Here is a 25,045-nt window from a genome sequence, read left to right on the forward strand (position 1 = left end):
AATTATCAATGGAATTCACTGCAAAAGGGCTATAAGTATCAAACAATAAATATGTATTCCAGCATTGTTTGAAACCAAAGAAATAAGGAGATAATTAAAGAGTATTAAGAGTATTAACACTATCAATAGAAATATTTATGGGGGGATATATATATATTATATATTATTATATTATATATTTTCCATTAGGGCACTCAAATTATACCTAACAGGCTAATGATTAACAGCTTTCCAGCAGGTAGATTTGTGAGGCCTGTCCTCTTGTGCATAAACAAAAAGGTTGATAAAGAAACTGACCCATCAGTCAATGTACTGGGAGAGCCAACGGAAACCGTCACCATATCCCTGCCTCTTCAATACGCTGCACATAAAAACCTCCATCGGTCTCAGATTCAGCTCCTTCAGTGACACTTTGCCCTGAGGAGGGAAACACACACACAATACAGAAACAAATATTTTAATCGCTCTTTGATACTCCTGTGTCACTTGTAGTCTTTGTGAATAGGACCACTATGTTGAACTAGGATAAGGTTATTCATTCATGGATGGGATCTCCAAGCATAGTCTGTGTTTAAATCTAACCTCAGGATGTTGGCCAGGCCTCACGCCTTTCCTTGAGCATCAGTGCCATGCACAGCTTGAATCTTTGCTTTTGTATCCCCAGAAGCACCACTGTGTACTAAAAAGACGATATGGAAGACTGGTTGATTCAGCAGTTAACCCCTCTCTTCCTTACCTTTCCAGTTGTGGGCCGAATTGAGTTGGTAAACTCACTCCAGTTCAAACACCCCCCACCACCTGCGCTGTCGAATCGCTAGCTTTTCGATAGCGTAGCTGGTTAAAATCAGGTATTTGAGGAGACGGTCACGTGTGTTGGCAAGTCAGAGGTCGCAGGTTCGAGGCTCGGCCAGAGCAACTTGAATTGCGGGGCGACTGTTGGCAACAGCTTGACGTCTGTTTCACTCACCTTTCCAGTCGTGTGGCCATAAAGACCAAACAGCCCCCGGAGTGCGTCTTCGCTGACAGCCTCCGGGCGGTCTATCTTGTTCCCCAGGATGAGAACAGGCACATTGGAGATGGTCTCGTCTGTTAACAGAGCCTGGAGGGGGACGATAAACAAGGTTATTGTCCTGCTCATGGCTGAAATGCTATGGATGAGTACTGGCTGGTAATACAGAAGCTTCACTGTACTATTACTGTGTGGACGTCATAACCATTAAAACATTTTACAACCTACAGCACACAGGAACTCAAAACAACACCTGGATTAGGCTAGTAGCGTTGAGAGGATTTTTTTCATTACATTTTCTAATGATGTTGACCAGAAAGATAATCTAAGGTAATGAACGTAAACTAATCATATTCAACGAGGAATGGGTGAAGTACTAGACTTCTTTTGAGAAAATGGCACTGACATCAAGTTCAACTTTGGCCTCTTCCAGTCTCTCATGGTCTGCACAGTCCACCATGTAGACGATGCCGTTTATGGCTGGGAGGTAGTTTTTCCAGATTCTCCTGGCTAGGAAAATCAGAGCAGTTTCATTGTAATGTTTACAAATGACCACCAGTGGCAAATAAGCCTCAGCATCACAAACTGAACGTTTCAAGACCTAACCATAAAAACATGTGTCACCCTCTCACTATTCATCCATATAAGTTCAAAGACAAGACACCTAAACAACCTGTTATAACATTGTAATAACTATGGGCAGTTTGCATTACCACATGTACCTTGTGTGTGTCCACCAAGATCAAATGTTGTGAAGGTCATTCCAGCAATTGTCAGCTCCTCAGACGCTGAGGAAAGGAGACAAGAAGACTACTATAGAAACATCACATCAGAGTCATTCAGGGTACACATATGTAGTCTTTTAAACTTCCTGTCACAGAAATTTGCTTCATGTCAATAATGCATTGTGTTAAAGCAGAGCAGGACATTAAGAGTAAATGGGCTTAACCTGTATCACAGCCCCTCAGGTCAAGCCTGGTCTATTAGTCATTACAGTGAATACAAGAACACAGTGCAGTGAAATGTCTGAGGCAGAGCAGCTCTACAACACCAACCATCATCAACAAGAGAATGTAACAAGGATAATAGATACAATATAAACATCAACAATATTAAAACAGTAAAAATAATAAAATAAAATATACAGGATTATTATATCAGTGGGGGATGGAGGTATAGGGAAGGTGGAGGTATTTGGGGGTGGAGGTATAGGGGAGGTGGGGAGGTGGATGTATGGGGGGTGGAGGTATTGGGGAGGTATGGGGGGGTGGAGGTATAGGCGGGGTGGAGGTATTGGGGTGTGGAGGTGGAGGTATAGGGGTGGAGGTATAGGGGAGGTATTAGGGGGTGGAGGTATAGGTTTGGAGGTATTGGGAGGTGGAGGTGGATGTATAGGGGTGGAGGTATTGGGAGGTGGAGGTATAGGGGTGGAGGTGGATGTATAGCGGTGGAGGTATTGGGGGTGCAGGTATTGGGGAGTGGAGGTGGATGTATAGGGGTGGAGGTGGAGGTATTGGTGGGTGGAGGTGGATGTATAGGGGTGGAGGTATTGGGGGGTGGAGGTATTGGGGAGTGGAGGTGGATGTATAGGGGTGGAGGTGGAGGTATTGGTGGGTGGAGGTGGATGTATAGGGGTGGAGGTATTGGGGGGTGGAGGTATTGGGGAGTGGAGGTGGATGTATAGGGGTGGAGGTATTGGGGGGTGGAGGTATTGGGGAGTGGAGGTGGATGTATAGGGGTGGAGGTGGAGGTATTGGTGGGTGGAGGTGGATGTATAGGGGTGGAGGTATTGGGGGGTGGAGGTGAACTGCAGATCGAACGTTTATCTTACTTGGATGTAGCGTTGGCACATGCTGCCCCAGCCGGTCATCTCTGAGCATGTGCAGTAGAGTTGTCTTCCCGGCGTTGTCCAGTCCCAGGAACACCAGCTTCCCCGTCTTCTTATACAAGCCTGGAGGGGGAACCAACATGTCATGTCGTAGATCAGAGAAGATCCATATGTGACTGAACACCAGATTAGAAGAGAAGATAAGACGTGTTTGAGGAACTCATCAGTCATCTAGACCCACTATTGTCAAAGTGGGGTACGCGTACCCCCGGGGGTACGTGGATCGATCTAGTGGGTACGCGAAATAAATCTGTGATCTACCTTCCCAAACAGTCCTGTTGAATAGCCGATTGCAGTCTCAGTACCAAAAATGAATGCATGCACCCTATCTAACAGAATAATATGTCTAATATGTAAGGGATAATGTTCATAGAATATCAATTAGGCTACAAAATAACCGACAGGGGGTGCATGACTGTTAAAAGTTTGGGAACCACTGATCTAGATCAAGGAGTAAGACTTGTCCCAGACCTAGACATGGCCTCCTAGACATAAATAGTCGATAGCGTTGATAATGCTTTACCTAGTAATTGCAGGACACTGCTGAAGCTCCTGTAGATCCAGTCAAATATAAAAGACATGTCTGTTGTCTTTGCCTGAAAGACAAAGTTGACACACATGACTCGTTTACATACGGTATACTGAACACTGTCTTAAGAACACTCAATTTCATTCATTACTTGAGGACAAGGCACCCGCCAGGCTGCAATGTAAAGGGTTGTTATTAGGCTAACTTGCCTCACAATCACAGATAATTCAAAATGGGCCTAGACCCATTCTTCACATGTTCTATATCAAAGGTTATGACGGAATTCTATCCACAAGGGAGAGAAAAAATTAAAACTGTGATGGTTATTGTTGCAAGTGCAGCAGTTAAGTTTCTTTAACAATGAAACATGATTTACAATACTGAGTTATACTGAAACAGCAATTCAAGTGCTCTCTATATACATAGATCTGAACAAAAAACACATTCTGTAATGGCAAAGGCTACAGGCCCAAGCACTGAAGCTCAATTGTTCACTGGATTACCTTGGTATGTGTAATACGGTCTACGTAATCACGCCAAGCCACAGAGAAGAAGGAATGAGACGGGAAAAAATAACCTACAAACAAGTTTTTCCAATGTAGGAACTGTTGCTTGTTCGAGCCGGCGAACGATAGTTGGAGTCAGTCTGTTCTTGCAACCGACTATTTTTATGTCGTTGTGGCTAGGTGACACTTGATACGACCAGCCATTACACACAGACACACACAGACACACACACACACCTGTCACTCTCTTGACAGTGCTTAACTTGCTGTGAATATCATGACAGTGCCTTGAAAGGAATGCAAAAACGAATTCTAGAGTTTACCTCTAGTTGACTCTGTGATAAAATGCAACGAAACGTGTTTCATGGTTAGATAAGGTTTGGTATTAGTTTTATATCCATCTTATAAAAACGTTGTAGTTAAAAGGTTGATGTGACATTGTTACAACGTGACACATAACAGCTGTGACAACTGTTGCCAGTGCCTCTGTGTTATTATGTTGCAGCCGGTGAACTTGCAACATCAGTGCTGTTGCCTAGGACAAACCACTGTAAACAACTCGCTGAATAAGCTGTATAGGTCGCAAATAACCCATTCACATTTTTTTTTTTAAAAACTCACTGAATTCAATTCAGATTATTTGCTTTCTGATGAACGCCAACTAACTAGAATACTTTACACATTCATATAACTATGTAACGGGTAAACATGCTTATTATTTACCTTGGTCTATCCGCTCCAACGCCGTCCGTTACTTTTGGTCCAGAATTTCCCCGTCGATGACACGTCCAAATTTGACAGTTCACCGGAACTGCGTAACAACTGCTTTAACGAGGGGGCTCACATCACGTCATAACATTATAACCCATTTCAGCTATGCAATTCTGGCAAGTGATTTGTAAGCCAATAAATATATACAAAAACTGTTTTTATTTTTTTTGGAGGGGGGGTAAATCGAAGCTACGCATTTCAATGGTTATTAATCTGTACTGCATAGAAACAGACAACCCACGCAAAGTTATTTAGATATGTAGACAACACTGCAATCTAGTAAATTAGCCCTAGAGGGCAGTAGAACATAATGACATTCTGTATTTTAGCTTACAAATCAGTTCTCCTTTCAATGTCATTCTCAGGTCAGAGGGAGAACTTTCTACAGTGCAGTAACAACAGAAATAGGTAGAGAAAGAGATCAGCAACAGTCTTCTTTTGATATCCCAACTATGACGCACATACACACATCACAAAACACTAAGTTAGAGATCTCAAAGAAGAAAACAAACATCAGACATTATTCAAACAGAAAGAGGCTTTATTAAAGCAATTGAGATTATCCCATACAGTATAAGCGTTGCTAAGAGACACACTGTACTATCTGCCTGACAGCACGTCTCCCACAAGAGACCTTTGTTAAATAATAGTAAAATAACATTCGCCGAGACATAATTTATTTTATACGTGTTCTCCTTCTACCTACGTTATCTCCAGACTGACTGTGGGTAGGTATGCATTCTCAGCCACACATAACAAGTCGATTATCTTCAAGTACGCTGTCTAAAAAAAAAACTAAAAACGCTGGTCCATCATTCCTTGCTCTTAAATTACTTCTTCTCGTAGTAGAACCATTTGTCAACAGAGGTGGGGATGGGATCTTCTGTTCCACAGGGGCACGTCTGAAAGAGAAACAAACAAATGCATTAATGAATATTTGTGGACTGTCAACTTATTTATGCAAAAGCAGGAGACACGTTAGAACTTTTCTTCATCCCAAGACTTGTGAACTTCTCCACATGGATTTAAAAAGGAATTAACTGACTTAAAGATACACCAATCACATGCTTTTGAATCTATTTAAATCTGTAAAACTTCAGGAGAAAGGTGGAGAATTGGAACCCAGAACAACTTTCCAATTCAGAATGACAGAAGCAGGAGATACTGACCCCGTCAACAACAGCCTTGGCCTCGTCCGAGGAGCAGCAGAACGGGCTGTCGTTGGTCGACACACACGTGTTTTTGCTGCATTGTGGAAGAAAACATCATAAAATGACTCATTACTGCTTGAACGCTGTATTCAGATTCAAAGAAAGTCTTTGCTATGACCTCATTCCACAATCTTAAAGGGTGACCCGACCTCACTTCCTATTCTGATGTCAAAATAATACGGCTGAAACAAGTTGTTTCATATTAGAATTATTATTAAATCTAGATTCCCTTTAGTGTAAATTATTATCAGTTTCATTTGAAATAAGGAACTTATGTTGTTTCCTGATCCCAGTTCCCAGAAAGCCCTGTCTGTCAGGGACACTCCTGGGGGATATGTCGCGGAGCGAGCCAAGGGACTTAGCGAGCTAACTTCCAACTCGGGTTAACCCATGTCACGAAGGAGGCTCACCTTTTAACCGGGTATATAACTATAGTATAACTACCATGGCCACGAATCTTGAAACTTTAACCTACTCTGGGGCAGTCTAACTCCACATTATCCCGAATTGTGTCAAAAAGACATGACACAGAAATGAAAAAGCCTTTATTTAGGTTGGCCTACCACCGACACGTTTCAACATACAGTATGTGTCTTCATACTCAGTGGCTGGTACTTTAGCACAAAGAAGGCTGTGTATGAAATTCTCTGCTCACCAGTTCAGTTCTCCAGCGTTGGTCTGTTGGGACAGAAGAGCCTTCCAGAAGCCATGGGTGCTCTTGATGGTTTCAATAGCAAAGTCCTGAGGGGGACACATGAAACAGACGTCAAGTTGTTGCAAACAGTCGCCCTGCAATCTGACTTGCTCCGACCGAGCCTCAAACTTGAGGCCTCTGGCCTGCCAACACGTGACCTCTGACTTGCTTACACACGTGACCGTCTCCTCTAATACCCGATGTTAACCAGCTACGCTATCGAAAAGTTACCGATTCAACAGCGCAGGTGGTGGGGGGTATTTGAACCGGAGGAGTGAGTTTACCAACTCAACTCGGTTACACATAATAGTCATAATTCCACAATACGTTTGAATTATAGTATCCCTTTAAGACAAAAATGAACAATACTTGTGTTTCAGCACAACAGTATATTGTGAAAGCGATTCATTGCATTCTCAGGGACTGACCATCTGAGATAAGCCAGTAAAACCATGGCAACCGGACACCGCTGTTGCCTTACACTACTGCATGTTGCAACTGGATTTTACAACTGTCCAACTCTTTCTGTTGTGCAACAACACATTTAACATCCATTTAGTTATTGTCTGAATTAACTGAATGGTTTGTTGACTAATACAGTAAGCAACAGGCACCCAAGCCAAATTAAAACCCCATTTATCACAGTGAAAACACTGAAGCTAATGAGAATATCCGGGTTTCGGTAGAGTATTACCTTGTCTTTGAACTCTCCGTTGAAGGCAAACTGGTTCTCTGGTTTCCCGTCTGGTACCTTGTACCTCCTGAACCAATCCACTGTGGCCTCCAGGTAGCCGGGCTTCAGTCTCCGAATGTCACTGATGTCTACAATGCACATGAAGAGATGGGTGATATTATTATATATATATATATATATATATAGAGATGTATATATGCCATTTAGGTGACACTTTTATCCAAAGCGACTTACATTGCAGTGAGTGCATACATTTCAGTATATATGGTCCCAGCGGGAATCAAACCCACAACCTAAGCGTTGTTAGCGCCGTGCTCTACCAACTGAGCCACAGAGGACCACAGAGGACCACAGAGGACCACAGAGGGAGATGAGAGACAGAGAGACACACACACCTCATCTTGTGCAGTCTCATTGAACAGAATGGACAGGATGAAGCAATGCCCTTTTCAGACACTCAGCTTTGTGTAAAATGCTGCGCTACTCGGTCACGGCTTTTCACTGTCCTGGCGCCCCGCTGGTGGAACGAGCTTCCCACTGCTGTCATGACTGCAGAGTCACTACCTATCTTCCGCCGTAGATTGAAGACCCATCTCTCCAGGCTACATCTTAACGGTCCCTTTTAAAGACCTCTTCATCCCCACTACCCTCCTGTACTAACCCTAAAAGACCTCTTCATCCCCACTACCCTCCTGTACAAGTTTCTCTCCTATTACTAAAAAATCCTTCTTCTAGCATCGTGACTGCCAATGGCCCCTGGTCTGAGCATTGATTATCTTATGATGACTGTTGGATAGATGATTCACTTACTTAGTCGCATTGGATAAAGGCTAAATGCCATAAATGTAAATGTAATGCTTACTATTGAAGTCCTTTGCCTCAGGGTCCTCAACGTTGATTGCCATGACTTTCCAATCAGTTTCACCCTCGTCGATCATCGCCAAAACCCCAAGTACCTTCACTTTGATGACTTCGCCACGTGAACACACCTAGAGACAAAACCCCCCCCCCCCAAGTACCTTCACTTTGACGACTTCGCTACGTGAACAGACGAGACCAAATCCAAACCATCACACACCTATGCCTCGCTCACAAACAAGGCAGAAATGTTTAAATTGTTGCATATAACATTCAAAGCTCTGTATGTTTCTCGGGTGACAAGGCTCATTAAAAAAAAAAAGAAGACGGTTCTACTGACACAGCAGAAAAAGGCAATTCCACGGTTAGATCAAAACCATGCACCCTACCTTGCTACCAATTTCACAGACATCAATAGGGTCGTTGTCACCACAGCAACCAGTGTCTGCATCTTTGTGTCCTGGGTCTTCCCAAGTCTATCAACAAACAAAACTGTCAGTGGGACAAAGTGACACAGGCCCTCAGTTAGTACATTAGAAAGCATAGTTTGGGTAAATGTCAGTTGTAAAAGAGTGAGGACCTTTACAGCTCTTGACATTAGCCTATCGTTTGAGTCTATAGGCTCTCTAGATCACATGTGTGTTGGTGAGTACTGATCTGGGGTATCACTCCCATGTGTGTTGGTGAGAGAGTACTGATCTGGGGTATCACTCCCATGTGTGTTGGTGAGTATTGACCTGGGGTATCACTCCCATGTGTGTTGATGAGTACTGACCTGGGGTATCACTCCCATGTGTGTTGGTGAGAGAGTACTGACCTGGGGTATCACTCCCATGTGTGTTGGTGAGTATTGACCTGGGGTATCACTCCCATGTGTGTTGATGAGTATTGACCTGGGGTATCACTCCCATGTGTGTTGGTGAGTATTGACCTGGGGTATCACTCCCATGTGTGTTGGTGAGTACTGACCTGGGGTATCACTCCCATGTGTGTTGGTGAGAGAGTACTGACCTGGGGTATCACTCCCATGTGTGTTGATGAGAGAGTACTGACCTGGGGTATCACTCCCATGTGTGTTGATGAGTATTGACCTGGGGTATCACTCCCATGTGTGTTGGTGAGTATTGACCTGGGGTATCACTCCCATGTGTGTTGATGAGTATTGACCTGGGGTATCACTCCCATGTGTGTTGGTGAGTATTGACCTGGGGTATCACTCCCATGTGTGTTGGTGAGTACTGACCTGGGGTATCACTCCCATGTGTGTTGGTGAGTACTGACCTGGGGTATCACTCCCATGTGTGTTGGTGAGAGAGTACTGACCTGGGGTATCACTCCCATGTGTGTTGGTGAGTACTGACCTGGGGTATCACTCCCATGTGTGTTGGTGAGAGAGTACTGACCTGGGGTATCACTCCCATGTGTGTTGGTGAGTACTGACCTGGGGTATCACTCCCATGTGTGTTGGTGAGTATTGACCTGGGGTATCACTCCCATGTGTGTTGGTGAGAGAGTACTGACCTGGGGTATCACTCCCATGTGTGTTGGTGAGAGAGTACTGACCTGGGGTATCACTCCCATGTGTGTTGGTGAGAGAGTACTGACCTGGGGTATCACTCCCATGTGTGTTGGTGAGAGAGTACTGACCTGGGGTATCACTCCCATGTGTGTTGATGAGTACTGACCTGGGGTATCACTCCCATGTGTGTTGGTGAGTATTGACCTGGGGTATCACTCCCATGCGTGTTGGTGAGAGAGTACTGACCTGGGGTATCACTCCCATGTGTGTTGGTGAGTATTGACCTGGGGTATCACTCCCATGTGTGTTGGTGAGAGAGTATTGACCTGGGGTATCACTCCCATGTGTGTTGGTGAGAGAGTATTGACCTGGGGTATCACTCCCATGTGTGTTGGTGTCAGAGTACTGACCTGGGGTATCACTCCCATGTGTGTTGGTGAGTATTGACCTGGGGTATCACTCCCATGTGTGTTGGTGAGTACTGACCTGGGGTATCACTCCCATGTGTGTTGGTGAGAGAGTACTGACCTGGGGTATCACTCCCATGTGTGTTGATGAGAGAGTACTGACCTGGGGTATCACTCCCATGTGTGTTGATGAGTATTGACCTGGGGTATCACTCCCATGTGTGTTGGTGAGTATTGACCTGGGGTATCACTCCCATGTGTGTTGGTGAGTATTGACCTGGGGTATCACTCCCATGTGTGTTGGTGAGTATTGACCTGGGGTATCACTCCCATGTGTGTTGGTGAGTATTGACCTGGGGTATCACTCCCATGTGTGTTGGTGAGAGAGTATTGACCTGGGGTATCACTCCCATGCGTGTTGGTGAGAGAGTACTGACCTGGGGTATCGCTCCGTAGTTCCAGATGTAGCCTTTATGTGGGAAAACATTGGCAACGTAGCGGAGGTTCCCCTTCTTCACGTCCTGCTTGATGGGGTTCAGGGGGTCTTTTGTCGCTATCTGACAATAGAAAACAATATTTACTGTACTTGCATGCCTTGTTCTGTTCACCACATGACTAACAGGAGCTGATTCTCAAAGGCTTACCTATGCAAACAATACAACAATACCATACATTCCTCTCTAACGTGGCAAAACGGCACAGGTGGTTAGTGTTTGTATTGTCTTATCAAGCCTTTATCACTCCTAAGACACGGTCTGCATTCTAAAGGCTATGTTTGCTGTGGGAGAGCCTGTTGAGCACAAAGTATTACACAACAATATGACTATTATGGGTGAAAAGTCATTTATCACAAAATAGTTAAAGGAGCAGGGGGTACGTTTGTTGGAAATCTGCCACCTTTGGCCATCGCAGCGAAATTCAGTTTTAAGTTCCATACAACAACATCCTCCCTAATTATTATTATTATTATAATAATAATAAAACTCCCCCGAAATGGACTTTCAGTGTCGGACATTAGCTGTTGATTCGAAGTGACAGCCACCAGAGACAGAAAAGTGGAAATCTAAATCACCCATTTGGAAGCTTGAATGTTACACACTGGCTCTTTAATGGACATTTTCCTAAATATATATATATATATATTTATATACATTTATATATATTTATATATATTTCCATTTGGGGGTTCTAGTGAATTGAGATGCTAAACTAGCATACAGCTGCTCTAGAGGGTAAACATGACACTGCATGAAACTGCACTGGTCCTCTGTGGCTCAGTTGGTAGAGCATGGTGCTAACAACACTTAGGTTGTGGGTTAGACTCCCGCTGGGACCATATATACTGAAATGTATGCACTCACTGCAATGTAAGTCGCTTTGGATAAAAGCGTCAGCTAAATGGGATATATTAGAAAGAGAAGTAAATCTTGGTCTCGAAGCATTTTGTCATTTTATCTGTCTCTGACATTATGTTTTTGTTTTTTTTAGGGCTTTTCTGCTTTATTGGGATAGAGACAGTAGATTGACAGGCAGGATGGGTGAGAGAGAGAGAGGGGGGATGACAGGCAGGATGGGTGAGAGAGGGGGGGGGGATGACAGGCAGGATGGGTGAGAGAGGGGGGATGACAGGCAGGATGGGTGAGAGAGGGGGGGGGGATGACAGGCAGGATGGGTGAGAGAGGGGGGATGACAGGCAGGATGGGTGAGAGAGGGGGGATGACAGGCAGGATGGGTGAGAGAGGGGGGATGACAGGCAGGATGGGTGAGAGAGGGGGGGGGATGACAGGCAGGATGGGTGAGAGAGGGGGGATGACAGGCAGGATGGGTGAGAGAGGGGGGGGGGATGACAGGCAGGATGGCAGGGACGTTGTGATGAACGCCTCAGCGCGCTACAGCGCTTAAAGTGCCTCTCAAAGGACATTGCACGTCTCCATGGAAACGCAGATTCAGTGTCGGTCTTTGGTCATCGTACCTCCATCTTTGCGTTGGTCCATCTTGGCACTTCAACAACCACGTGGAAGACGTTCTGAAAGAGAAAAGGGAATGAGACACACACACAGACACACATTGTATGTTCTAAAGTTATCCAGAACATCTCGTTAAATGCACAGCAATAATTCATTTATGATCATGATTCTGTTACAAGGGCCAACCCACTGGCAGATAAGATAATGGTTAATCCAAGGCCAATGAATGATTGAGAGTTCATGATTGAGAGTTCACACAGCGTTGGAAGGGTAAAGACCGCTGACAAACAGACTATGACCTTGCAACTCCTCCCCTGGCATACATATACGAAAACATTAGAATACACTACAAATAGGTTTCAAAATGTTGAAATCAGCACCCCAATTAAGGTGTCAAATGTTGGGCGGGGAGGCTAGGTGGCTGTGTTTCAGTCTACAGAAAGCACAGTGAAATCTTCATTCAGTGTCCTGTTGTTTAACAGGTTCCAGAGGGAGAAAGGCATCATATTTTACCTGGCCCTCATCAGCATACATTGGAATGTCATGGAATGGTGAGACGTACTTTCCTTCAGCATTCTCTGTGAAGGTGAGACAACAGGATGAGAATTGTGTAACACAGGTGACCCTTTACCTCACCTAGCCTCTGTGTGTGTGTGTGTGTGTGTGTGTGTGTGTGTGTGTGTGTGTGTGTGTGTGTGTGTGTGTGCCACAAATGTGCAAGCTTGAAGTCATACTTGACGAGACTGAATGAAAATATGACAATAAAATGAGTATGCTACTACAACGTCATGGTATTCTTCATTCTTCCACAGTTGTGCAATTCTGTTAAATAAATAATCCATTTTCATTATGTGAGTCAATCCTGATGCAGTTTAGGCTACACGCATGAAGTGTTCTGGACAATATACAAGCACACAAGGCGATGTTTTTGTAATGTAAATCGTTAGCTCTGATTACATGATGAATACGGTGCTCTACCGGTGTGGCTTTTGCTGGTCGAGCTCCCCTTGGAAATTAAACTGGGCGTAACCCACCACGTACGAGCAGAGGGGATTTGGCACCGTCCTGTCCTAACGATAGCGAATTAAAGCCATTTATAGTGTACCGAGTACTAAACCATTCATATACTAAAGATGTTCAAGGAACAAAACGTATATATGAGCACTCAATAGCCAACCGGCAAAACTGCCTAAGTTTATTACCTTGCTGAGTCAAATTGACCTTTAGTAACACACAATCTCTAGATACCGGTAAGTACCTGTACACAGTTACATTAACTGTCCAAATTTCACTTTTTATGTAAATATTATGCGAGAGCAATGAATGGAAGTGACACGTGGGCGGTTGCGGCCCGGTCAGGTAGATGGAAGCAACATTAATAATCACAAACACCTCGACATGTTATATTCATACTCCACAAGTCAAAACAGAACATGCTCTTACTGTAAAACAAACGGTAGCTCAAGGTATTCGGGTTTCCTCTCTCTTCGACTGTGAAGCTCATGTTTATCCTGGGTTTCAGACTCGACTTCAGCCGGCTGTGATGTCTCGCTGTCTGAGTCCTGGGAAGGAGGAGGGACTCTAATTAAAAAGACTACAGTGCGCATGCGCAGCGGTTTGACAGCCCACACAAACCCCTCTATGCACAATATGAAACAACACATTTCCTATAGATTGGCTGTAACCCCTTTTTACAAGCCTATCTCAATGGGTTTCAATCTGAATTTTAAAATATGTATATATATTATATATCTGTCAGGCTGGCTACATGTACTTTTACTGAAGAATCTAAAAGTATTAACAAATACTGCACAGTGTGCATTGTATCTAACGCATCTTATTTCTAATCAAGGCTCGAGCTACGTGGGCCTGGAGAGCCTTCCTTTGGAATTCCACCTTCTTCCGGAAAATGCAAATTTATGACAATGTAACTTTATTTAGCATTTAAACATGGTAAATAGGGATCAAGGAATCACAAACAATATGCTAATCATCTTAACAAATATATATCAATCATCACCGTATAATATTTGGTATAGTATTGCCCCAGAATGGTTTGTAACTGTTCTTATATCCTAATTACTCTGATGATATGGTATTGCCCCAGAATAATGGGCTGTACAGAACTATTTTTCAAAGATTTCAATGAATCTCTGGTGCCAGTCTACTCGAGAACACTTGAGTTGTACCTCTTTGACCTCATATCCTCCCGAAGCTTGTTGTGCTTCCTGCCTTGTTCTGGGGAAGGGACGGTGCTGACGGCTGGCAGGACGAGAGGAGCGACCAGAAAGCTTTGGGTAGAGACAAGAGAGAGGGAAAGGCCCGGGGTTCCTCCGTCCGTCGGGATAAACCACCTACAGATTGCAGCCGTTTGATTTTGTCATCAAATCGGAGGTGAAATGTCGACCAGTCGTCAGTTTAGCGAGAGCAGGGCCATTCCGACCAGGACGGTGTTGATCAACAACACAACGCAGCTACCTCATGACTATTGCACCACCCCTGGAGGCACTTATTTCTCAACCACTCCGGGAGGTATTGATAATTACATTTTATATAATAGGTCTTACTGTCAAAATGCAATGTGTAAACGCTGTAACTACCCACATTTCGTCGCTGTTTGTCGTGCATTGTGGCCTTGAGAAAGGGGGGCTGCCCTGTCAAAGCGTTCAAAACAAAAACAATGCTTTACCCCGCCCCTGACGTCCCCGAACGGCACACGATTGGTCGGTCCTCAGCGCAGTGATTCTGTTACATTGTAACAATGCAAATAATAATGTATGAAATACCAGGTTTTAAAAATATAATCATGCTTCCTCAAAGCGCAACCGGTGGTTTGATATACTTTCAGAAAAGATGCAGTACATATTAATCAGAAGTAAAGTGGCATTCACATAGTTATACAAAATGTTTTATGTGCAGTATGGACCCCTGAATGCCGAAGTAATGGATAATCATTACAAGGCAAACAAAAAATCTGAAAAGTCTTGAGATAAATAACTGGTTATTTGTCTGCCGTCGTAGGAACCCGGATCATCTACGACCGTAAGTTCCTGTTGGACCGTCGTAACACTCCTGTTGCCCAGACCCCCCCTGCCCACCTGCCCGTCATCCCCGGGGTAACCAGCCAAAACATCCTGACGGAGAACAGGAGGAACACAGCCAACAGCCACGTCAACAACGGTGACGGCAAGACAGGTGCTGGCTCTCAATCAATCAATCAACCAATCAAGTTTATTTGTATAGCACTTTTTACATCAACACACAATTACATTTACATTTCTTCACAAGTTCTTCATTCATTCTTCATTCATTCATGTCAAACCAGTCACAGAAACAGATCGTAATCCACTGGTTCCCCAATTAATAACATGTCTTCATAGTGTCTCTGACATTAGAATACGCACTGGAGCTCTGCACGCATGTTTGGCACTTAAAGCACAGATCCAAGCTCTTTATTAGGAACACCTGTACACCTTCTCATGGTGGAGGTGGTGGAACACCTGTACACCTTCTCATGGTGGAGGTGGTGGAACACCTGTACACCTTCTCATGGTGGAGGTGGTGGAACACCTGTACACCTTCTCATGGTGGAGGAACACCTGTACACCTTCTCATGGTGGAGGTGGTGGAACACCTGTACACCTTCTCATGGTGGAGGTGGTGGAACACCTGTACACCTTCTCATGGTGGAGGTGGTGGAACACCTGTACACCTTCTCATGGTGGAGGTGGTGTAATGGTGTGGGGAATGTGTTCTTGGCACACTTTGGGCCCGTTAATACCAATCATTCATCGCTTGAATGCCACAGCCTATTTGAGTATTGTTGCTGACCATGTGCATCCCTTCATGGCCACAGTTTACCCATCTTCTAATGGCTACTTCCAGCATGATAATGCACCATGTCACATTGCAAAAGTCGTCTCAAACTGGTTTCATGAATATGACAATGAGTTCAGTGTTCTTCAGTGGCCTTCCCAGTCACCGGATCTGAATCTAATAGAACACCTTTGGGATGTGGTAGAACGGGAGATTCACAGCTTGAAAGTGCACCTAAAAAAATCTGCAGGAATTGCGTGATGCAATCATGTCATCATGGACCAGAATCTCAAAGGAATGTTTCCAACATCTTGTGGAATCAATGCCACAAAGAACTTAGGCTGTTTTGAGAGCAAAGGGAGGCCCTACCCAGTATGAGTATAGTGTTCCTAATAAAGTGCTCAGTGAGTGTATATATCCTAGTAGAAAAACTGAAACCTGTTTTATAGCAAGGCCAGATTCCATTACAAATCACCTGGAGCTTCTACTAGCTTACATTAGGCTTCTTCATTCATGTAAATCTGGCCACAGAACAGATCGTAAGTGGAGCCCAGGAAATGTCTGTTGATGAATGACATCACCAAGTCATATGATAGTCCAGCCCCGGTGGATTGATGTTGCTTGTCAGTGTGGATTGTGAAGTCGGAGGTGTAGCCATTACTGGAATCAGCCAATACAGAGAGTTTGAACCCCCCCTTGATGGGTTTGGCCTTCATGTTCTGATTAGAGTCTGACCGATAGTGGATGTTTGGGTCTGACACTGATAGTGGATGTTTGGGTCTGACCGATAGTGGATGTTTGGGTCTGACACCGATAGTGGATGTTTGGGTCTGACACCGATAGTGGATGTTTGGGTCTGACACCGATTGATGGCTCAAAATTCACTGATAACCGATATATCTGAGGATTTCTTTTTTTTTTCTTTTTTTACAGAAGCTTAGCACAGTTTTCATAGAAAAATAATGGTCCTAAAAAGGAAAAGTTGCTCTTAATGCTGATTAGGCAGAAATCTATATCTCAATAATGACCTAAAATGATCTCCATTGATAAATACAACAACATTTATTGATTTTATGTGCACAGTTACTTCCAAATGATAATTTCACATGTTCAGTGTACTGCATATTGATATCAGTGATTTGCTGTTCAATCTAACTAGTTGTGACACTGTGATTATCTACTGGATTATTTTAGTTATATATATTTATTCTTAAAGCATACTGTTAGAATACCCCCTGCACTTTCTAGTTGCCAACCACTGTAATTTCCAGTAATGGTTTATCGCTCTCCCTCCCCAAGACAAACTTTATCAAAGTGGTACATTCCGCTCTCTTCATCAAAGTAAACAAACCTGCGTCTGCAGTATCCAAGCTGTTATCACGGTGCTCCCTGTCCCTCTGAAATGTCTATATTGTGTATATATCCAAGCTGCTTTCATGGTGCTCCCTGTCCCTCTGAACTGTCTGTATTGTCTATATACCCAAGCTGCTTGTGACAAAGTTGGCTAGAACGTCTGACTCTGAAATTCATGGATACAAGGTCGCAATGTTAACTGGTGAAATTAATTATTCGTAAACAAGTGTAGTATAAACTTGTCCTCCACGAATGATGCTGCGCCCCTCTATGAAAGGAGAGTGATGGAATAAAGCTTGTGAATGAAGCAAGACGTTTATTCATAAATTCAGATTTTTACACTCACTTTATGTGATTTAAACAAATAATTTGGCCATTAGAGTACTAACTCTTGATATAAGATCCCTTCACTTGAAATACAATTTCACCAATACGCCAAGACAAAATATTTGCACAGCCAAATTATTTGGTTACAAATACTACTGGCTGTCAACTTAAGACTACACAACTCTGGTTTCCGTATTGATATAGGCCAAATGTCAGTGTTTGCTCTGCATAACAGATGTAGAATTATTCCCAAATTCGTTAGGCTACAGGCCTACTGCTTTAGGCTACAGTACTACAGCTGCATTCGTAGCCAGAATGAAAAGTCACTGTAGTGCTTCTTTGATCAGTTTATGAGTCTTGCTTCTTAGAGCTTTGTGTTGATTTCTCAAAATATGATTCCCAAATTCGTCAGGCTATATGCCCACTGCGTTAGGCCACTCTCCTAGCTCTCCGCTTTGCACCCTATTATGACTTGTTTAATGATGAATCGGTGTCACCTCGAATACTCTTAAACAATCTCTATGGCAACACACATCTTTCACCATAGTTTTGTCAAAAATGGGCCAATTACTGTAATTTTCATCTCAATGTTCCCAGTGGTGTTGGAAAAAAATTGTAACACTCAAATGGACGGAGACCGAATCATAGTCCCCTCTCCGATCTTGTCAGTAATAAGACAACAGACAGTGATATCTTACTGTGTGATTCTGTATGCTGAATAACTCTCGTTCAGTCACATCATTTTAGTTATTGTGCTACTGTGCTAATTCACTGCAGTCCGTACGTTACTTTTCTAAATTCAGCCATTTCAGTCGGCACTCCAGTAACAGCAAATGCCAATAAACAGGTTTATTCATTCATAAAAATCCACATATGTATATGTTTTGCTCTGGATTACATAGATTTTCTATCATTTCGGGATGTGAGGCTGACGCACATCTTCGGTGCATCGTCGGTGGAATATGAGCCGATACAGATATACCTGTAAACAGCCGATTATCCTTCTGTTGAACGGCGCTAGAGCTAGCGCCTGCTGCTCTCTGGGAACCACTGCCGTAGTGGAGCAGGTCGGAGGGCTAAAACTGTTGTCTGATGTATTTTAACGCGGTATGAAACCTTTTTAGGAAGTAACACAGACCTCGCTTTTTCAATAGCTATGATGCAGCTGCATGCGTAATGATGATAGTTCAAGACGTTATGCATTATGAATTGACCAGAAATACACATGAACATGGAAACTTCCCCTTTAAAGGATAAGAAAGTTATTTCTGTTTGGGGGCGCAGCACACTAATGCGCACACCACGTAATCGCAAGGTTCCTGGTTCGATTCCGACCCTCGACCTATCTTGCATGTCATCCCTCCTCAGTCTCTACTGTCTCTATCCCAATAAAAGCAGAAATGCCCTAAAAACATATTTTGAAAAAAAAAAAAAGTTATTTCTGTTTGAGGCAAGAGTGGTAGGCACAAAAGTCATGTATTAAATTGTCCCAAGACGGATTTCCTTTCGGGGACTATAAAGATGATCTTGATTTTTTCTCACCATAGTGCTGCTAACGTCAAGTTTACGCTGTGGTGCATTTACAGTATTAATATGGTCATTTAATGGATCAGGCCTTTCTTGGCGTCCAGAAAAAGGAGGAGAGACGCTCAAGAGTTTTAGGCAGTCAAATACTGAGGATTTTATTAAAAAACACACAGCTGTATCGACCTTGTCCTTGGTGCAGACCATCTGTTGTTCTGGGTGATAGGTAACTAATCTACAACAGGGTAGGTGTATGTTTAGACTCAACAAGACCACGTTTGGAGGTCATTTGGGGACTGACTCACAACCCAGAGGAATGTTTATAGAGACCCAAGACACAATCAGAGGGGTGAAAGTTAAACCTTAACAGCAGGATACAGGAAGTTACATTATGTGCATCCTTGGTACTAGTCCATATCAAATGTGCCATCTCCTACAACTCCTATTGTATTTGTGATAACAAAGCAATTACAACCCTGCTGTATTACTGCCTCTGACATTGTTGTGTTCTCTCAAAGGTGAGGACGCTCAGTTTGAGATGGACATCTAGCGCTGAGGAACGGCCACACCGAAAAAGAAGAAACTAACCTGGTAACCACGTGTACCAGTGGCTTGGCTTGTAGACACCGATGTTGCGAGCCCCCATGGCAGCCATCTTCTTTAGCCCTCTGTCTTGCTGTATTTAAACCACAGGGATATACTTTACAGTACCATACTGTTACAAAATGGTCGCAACCCTGGAAGTTAGCAGAAGACTATGCAGGTCTATTCAAACAGATTTCAGGGTTATACCCGCTGCTGTACGTGTCGACCACACAACAAGGGAAGTAGTCTGAATCTAAAGGTCTCCAGAGATATTTACCAATTCATGTGTTGTAAAACGCCCAAGTCAAAGCAGTAAACTGTGATTACCATTCTGTAAACCCAGGTCCTTACCAGAACACACTGTAAAGCTTTTACCACTTTAGACTATTTATGACGGTAACTATAGCAACAGTTACGCAACTTTCTAGAGCCCAGAATCAGTCAAACCAGGTTGTTACTTAACAGGAAATTGGTCTTGTTTGAATACTGTCTTTAATTAACATTGTATTGATGACATTTTCAGCTTCAAAGTTAAACAAAAAAGAACTATGGAGAAAGCTCATATCTATCACCTGTTTAGTAAAATGTAGGTAAATAAAGCTAATAAGACTGATGTTTGATTTCAGAATAAGATGAGAATTTCATAGTCATTCCCAAGCCTTTCTATTGTCTTTGGGTTTCTTTGGTATAAAAGGAATCTGTAAATATTTCCCATTTGACATTTGGTTGATGGTTTATTGTTGTGGTTAAACAGATTTTTTTCTTGAAAGGAGCAAACTATTTGATTGGACTACATTATTTCACATTGTGTTATCAGATTGTTAAATGCAATTTTGATGAGAATTGCTGCAAAATCTAGCAAGGGCTTTTCATTTACAAATGGATTTGAAGGGTTTAGGTTTAATAGTCAATTCTGCCATTTCCCCCCTACTAGAAATTCCATTTGTTCCAGCCATTAAATAAAATGACAGTTGAAGTGAAGAGATTTTGATGATTATTTTCACCAGTTATTATTTATTATTTGTTTTCGCTGGTTCAGCAATAAGATTGTTTTATTATCTCTAATTTCAGTACACCTTGATTCAGTCAAAGGTACAGAGGCTAATATGTTACTTTTGTCAACATAATTGACATAAAATAAATGATTAATATTAAACTGACACTTTAGTCAAATCAGTAAAATACATAAACAGTTGATGTCCAGACTTTAATTTGAAAATGAGATGACAACGTTTGAAAACCCTATTTTCTATGCATTATATTAGGTGTACTTTTGTTTACTGTAAACATCTTCTTTTCTCAGTGTCAGAAACCAAAAGGAGAATAGAGGAAGTTTAGAGGCAGAATCTTCATAGTTGTAATACTGCATCTCAGTCCCTCTCTCATTCCTCCCCTCACTTATGCATTACAGGAGTAAGTCAGTGGAAACGAAAGGGGCTTGTGGGAGATGGTTGTTATCTTTCTACCCAGTCTAAAAATACTACCTAATTGCTATCTACCCGTTCTAGCTTCTAGCCCTGACCCATAGACACCCATAGCCCTGACCCATAGACACCCATAGCCCTGACCCATAGGCACCCATAGCCCTGACCCATAGGCACCCATAGCCCTGACCCACAGACACCCATAGCCCTGACCCACAGACACCCATAGCCCTGACCCATAGGCACCCATAGCCCTGACCCACAGACACCCATAGCCCTGACCCACAGACACCCATAGCCCTGACCCATAGGCACCCATAGCCCTGACCCATGGACACCCATAGCCCTGACCCACAGACACCCATAGCCCTGACCCATGGACACCTATATCCCTGACCCACAGACACCCATAGCCCTGACCCATGGACACCCATAGCCCTGACCCATAGATACCCATAGCCCTGACTCATTGACATTGTTGCTTATCTGAAATAATCAGTTAGGTGTAAGCTAACCAAGTTGAGACCAGGATTTCCTAGTTCGCAACACATCAAACCAATCAAATACCTTGCTTTTGCAGAGCAACAACAACAACAACAAAAAAAGAATTAAGTTGTTCCTTCAGGTTATCTTCCATTATCATCAATGTTGGAAGCCAGCATAGGCAACAACTCTCTGCAAAACAGTCCTACCCTGTCGTAAAAGACGACACACATAAAAACAAGCAATCATTCTACAGGCATGTAGGGGGAGGGTTCTTGGAATGGAACATCCAATGAAATTGCAAGCACATTCTCCCATCGCTCTGTCCAGTTCAATCCAAGCCAGATCAGCTAATCTAAAACTCTCCAGACCTCCATAGGAGGTGGGAGAACAACATGGAGATATGGCTAGGTGAAAAAGTGTAGCCGTGAGGTTAGAGAGGCCGGCCAGCAATCGGAAGATCGCCGGTTCGGTCCCCACCCCCTTCTGACGAAGTGTAAGCTTACATCCCTCCGATCCTTTGAGATCCATGAAGGGGTTTCAGGATCTAGAGAAATGTGTTGGTTTTGTAGAGTATGTCCCTCAAGCCGCAGTACACACTTATTTCCACTGTTCTTAAACCACTGTCTTTGTTACCTTTTTTTATCTCTCACATGTGCTAAGTGTCTCTACCCATGCCTTACTGGACAGTCAGCTGAAAGGCAGGGACTCAAATTAAGTTCCTTGTCTACTTAATTAAATTATCCCCTCTACCAGAACGTACGATTTTTACAAATATTTTCAACCCATTTTATGTCATATTAAGCAGCTAACAGAAATGTTTTATTTTTTTAAACACTCTTCATTTTGTTCATTTTGTTGTTCACATTACATTTTTCTCACAGCAGATGAAAAGTCCTGGCCTTTCCACAGAATGAGGTTTAAAACATCATTATAATTTAGGACTCTCACTCTTAGTTCTTTCTGCTGATTGTGTTCTGTCCAAATTACGCAAACTGTGATCAGCAAATACGTCACATTTCCATTCCATCTTTGGGGCATCTCTTCTTCGGATTATACACGTTATAAAGTCATGTATTGTATGGAATAATTGGATTTGATTAAAATCTTCAAAGAGGAGAAACAATGTGTCAATTGACTAAGTAACTATTTGGCTTTGTGATAAACCTTTAGCATGTTTAGTGTTAATCGTGTTGAGAGGTTGCCCTTCGTATGTTGGATTAGGATTGTGTTTTTATTCTTACATAGGTATCAAAGATTTAGTTTGGAAAAAACATACTGGGGTCAGTTTGGTTCAATGTATAGGGCTTACATTGTATGTCGTAAAAGAGAGTTAAAACAACCTTAATTTCTGTTCAGATGTGAATTAACTTTCAAGTAAAAGCCAATGCCAGTGGACACTGTTACAGCAAGATCAATAAAGTTCCTTAAAGATGAGGACTATTTTGTGGTTGCCTGTGTCTCTGTTTCTCCTTCTTGAACATGTGCATAGTTCAGATTAGCCTGGCTGTTAAGAAATACTCTATAGCCATTGTCACTAGCTTGCTTATGTACCAAGTGATCTGGCATTCAGGTCTCACTGACTGAGCCTTCTCTGTTGAGTGTTCTCTTCTTAATCACTCCTTCTACAAATTACATTTGTGGCATTTAGCAGGCGCCTTCATCCAAAGCGACTTACAACAAATACATTTGTTTAAGTAAGTTAATCATCCACCATCAGTCATCATAAGATAAAGTAATCAATGCTCGGACCAGGGGCTATTGGCAGTCACAATGCTAGAAGAGGGATTTTTGTCTTCTACAAATTACAGCTATGCAGCACAGCCCTCTTCAATACTGGTCCTTATTACCAGGTAGAAAAACAAGTGTAGTGACCCTACAAGGCTCTGGGTAGACACTGCGCTTAAGCACAGGTGAAGGATTATCAGATTATGAAATAGATGTTGTTGCAAACAGTAGCCCCGCAATTCGACTTGCTCCAACCGAGCCTCGAACTTGCTCAACGTTTCTCTACTCGGTTACACTTACTCTCCCCAAACTGTAACCATTTGTTTTAATTTTAACCATTGGGGGAGAGGGGGGGGGAGCTGACCGAAGACAACTATGTCCTGACATCTTTATCTACACTGTAATTACTCACATTCTAGTCAAGTGTGACTGACGTTGATGAACCAGTAGGTGGTGTGCTACGGCAAGTGTGGAAGACCACCACTAGGTGGTGCTACGGCACGTACAGCGTGGAAGACAGTCTGAGCGGTACCCCAGGCTGGAGAACACGTGCATAATGCCACTGAACCGCATTGATGCAAGTACGATGTCATAATTGTTTAATTTTTGATACAGGAGAAATGCAATCCTTTATGATGGGAATATTATGCACAATGTTATTACTTATCACAATGTTATTACAATGTTATGTGAATAAATGAAATTACACTGCAAGACTGTACAGTACAAACAGCAGACAGTGACGCGTCTTCAAATTGAACATAAATACTGTAGACCGCCGAGCACATGCTTTGTACAGAGAATATTATGCAGCAGCATATATAGATTGAGAGTGTGAGTGTGAGAGTGTGTGTGTGTGTGTGTGTGTGTCTGTGTGTCTGTACAGTATGGATGAATGAGAGAGGATGTGCATTAACTTGTGTCCAAGAGATTCTCTAACAATCAAGTCAGCATGGGAGTTCTAATTGCTTTGTAATAAATTAATCAACCAGCATAATGCTAGAATTAAGTATACTCCACATAGAAACCTCCCCTGATCGTGTACTATGCAAGTTCACACCCTGAAAGGGCGAGCTTCGGTGAGATGCTGCCCGGTGACTTGTGTGTAGAATGTGCCAGAGACTTCCTGCCAGGAAACTTGCGCTTGGAGCTACGGAGCTTGTCAAGTCCACGCTGAAGGGGAGAGCTCTTAGAACTGCTCTCCAGGGGATGTTCAGCCTGAGAGAGAGAGAGAGAGAGAGAGTTTTACTTACAACAAAGTACATTTGCCTAAAGTATACATTTGCCTAAAGCGAATCATCTATACATCAGTCATCATAAGCAAAAATATATGCTAGGACCAGGGGCCATTGGCAGTCGCAATGCTTTTTTAAAATGATTATTAACAGTAGAGGAACTGTACAGAGGGGTAGTGGTGGGGGGTGAAGAGGTCTTTAGGAGGGACAGTCAAGATGTAGCCTGAAGAGATGGTCTTCAGTCTACGGCAGAAGATAGGTAGTGACTGCAGTCCTGACAGCAGTGGGAAGCTTGTTCCACCAGCAGGACGCCATGACAATGCTGTGACTGAACAACGCGACGGCTGCGTCCTTGTAGAGGCGGCAGTGCCAGGCGGCCAGCCGAGGTGCAAAACGGAGTGAAGTAGGGAGGGGCTGTTCCCTTTGCCACCTGGTAGGCGAACACCAGGGTCTTGAATCTGATGCGAGCTGCTACTGGGAGCCAGTGAAGGGTGGGGAGGGGGGGGGGGGGGTGACT

At 43.2% G+C, this 25,045-nt stretch overlaps 3 protein-coding genes across 3 annotated transcripts; 1 reads left to right on the forward strand and 2 right to left on the reverse strand.

Annotated features, from left to right (window-relative positions):
- Positions 1-253: 253 nt before the first annotated feature.
- sar1ab (secretion associated, Ras related GTPase 1Ab) lies at positions 254-4,699 on the reverse strand. Its single transcript, XM_083696317.1, has 7 exons — positions 4,656-4,699; positions 3,421-3,493; positions 2,841-2,960; positions 1,732-1,797; positions 1,416-1,519; positions 968-1,099; positions 254-417 (listed from the first exon to the last, which is right to left on the reverse strand). Exons 2-7 carry the CDS (start codon positions 3,476-3,478, stop codon positions 301-303), a joined length of 597 nt encoding a protein of 198 aa, XP_083552443.1. The 5' UTR covers positions 3,479-3,493; positions 4,656-4,699; the 3' UTR covers positions 254-300.
- A 530-nt stretch (positions 4,700-5,229) lies between these two features.
- ppa1b (inorganic pyrophosphatase 1b) lies at positions 5,230-14,367 on the reverse strand. Its single transcript, XM_083695902.1, has 11 exons — positions 14,243-14,367; positions 13,497-13,615; positions 12,567-12,631; positions 12,059-12,112; positions 10,524-10,643; positions 8,550-8,636; positions 8,165-8,291; positions 7,303-7,430; positions 6,570-6,655; positions 5,873-5,948; positions 5,230-5,605 (listed from the first exon to the last, which is right to left on the reverse strand). Exons 1-11 carry the CDS (start codon positions 14,254-14,256, stop codon positions 5,534-5,536), a joined length of 948 nt encoding a protein of 315 aa, XP_083552028.1. The 5' UTR covers positions 14,257-14,367; the 3' UTR covers positions 5,230-5,533.
- Positions 14,368-14,449: 82 nt separating this feature from the next.
- On the forward strand, positions 14,450-23,008 carry eif4ebp2 (eukaryotic translation initiation factor 4E binding protein 2). Its single transcript, XM_083695903.1, has 3 exons — positions 14,450-14,585; positions 15,075-15,248; positions 19,592-23,008. Exons 1-3 carry the CDS (start codon positions 14,453-14,455, stop codon positions 19,621-19,623), a joined length of 339 nt encoding a protein of 112 aa, XP_083552029.1. The 5' UTR covers positions 14,450-14,452; the 3' UTR covers positions 19,624-23,008.
- The last annotated feature ends 2,037 nt before the right edge of the window (positions 23,009-25,045 follow it).

The sequence above is a fragment of the Argentina silus genome, assembly GCF_951799395.1.
Source record: "Argentina silus genome assembly, chromosome: X".
Lineage (NCBI taxonomy): Eukaryota > Metazoa > Chordata > Actinopteri > Argentiniformes > Argentinidae > Argentina > Argentina silus.

Coding starts and splice junctions, on each gene's coding strand:
- sar1ab (XM_083696317.1), bottom strand. CDS start 3,478: ATGTCTTTTATATTTGACTGGATCTACAGGAGCTTCAGCAGTGTCCTG. Junction 2,961..3,420: donor CAGTGTCCTGCAATTACTAG/GTAAAGCATTAT, acceptor TTCCCCCTCCAG/GCTTGTATAAGAAGACGGGG. Junction 1,100..1,415: donor AGGCCAAAGTTGAACTTGAT/GTCAGTGCCATT, acceptor GTCCCCCTCCAG/GCTCTGTTAACAGACGAGAC.
- ppa1b (XM_083695902.1), bottom strand. Junction 12,632..13,496: donor GAGCTACCGTTTGTTTTACA/GTAAGAGCATGT, acceptor TCACCTTCACAG/AGAATGCTGAAGGAAAGTAC. Junction 5,949..6,569: donor AACGCTGGAGAACTGAACTG/GTGAGCAGAGAA, acceptor TCCACAATGCAG/CAAAAACACGTGTGTGTCGA.
- eif4ebp2 (XM_083695903.1), top strand. CDS start 14,453: ATGTCGACCAGTCGTCAGTTTAGCGAGAGCAGGGCCATTCCGACCAGG. Junction 14,586..15,074: donor TTTCTCAACCACTCCGGGAG/GTATTGATAATT, acceptor CTGCCGTCGTAG/GAACCCGGATCATCTACGAC. Junction 15,249..19,591: donor CAACGGTGACGGCAAGACAG/GTGCTGGCTCTC, acceptor GTTCTCTCAAAG/GTGAGGACGCTCAGTTTGAG.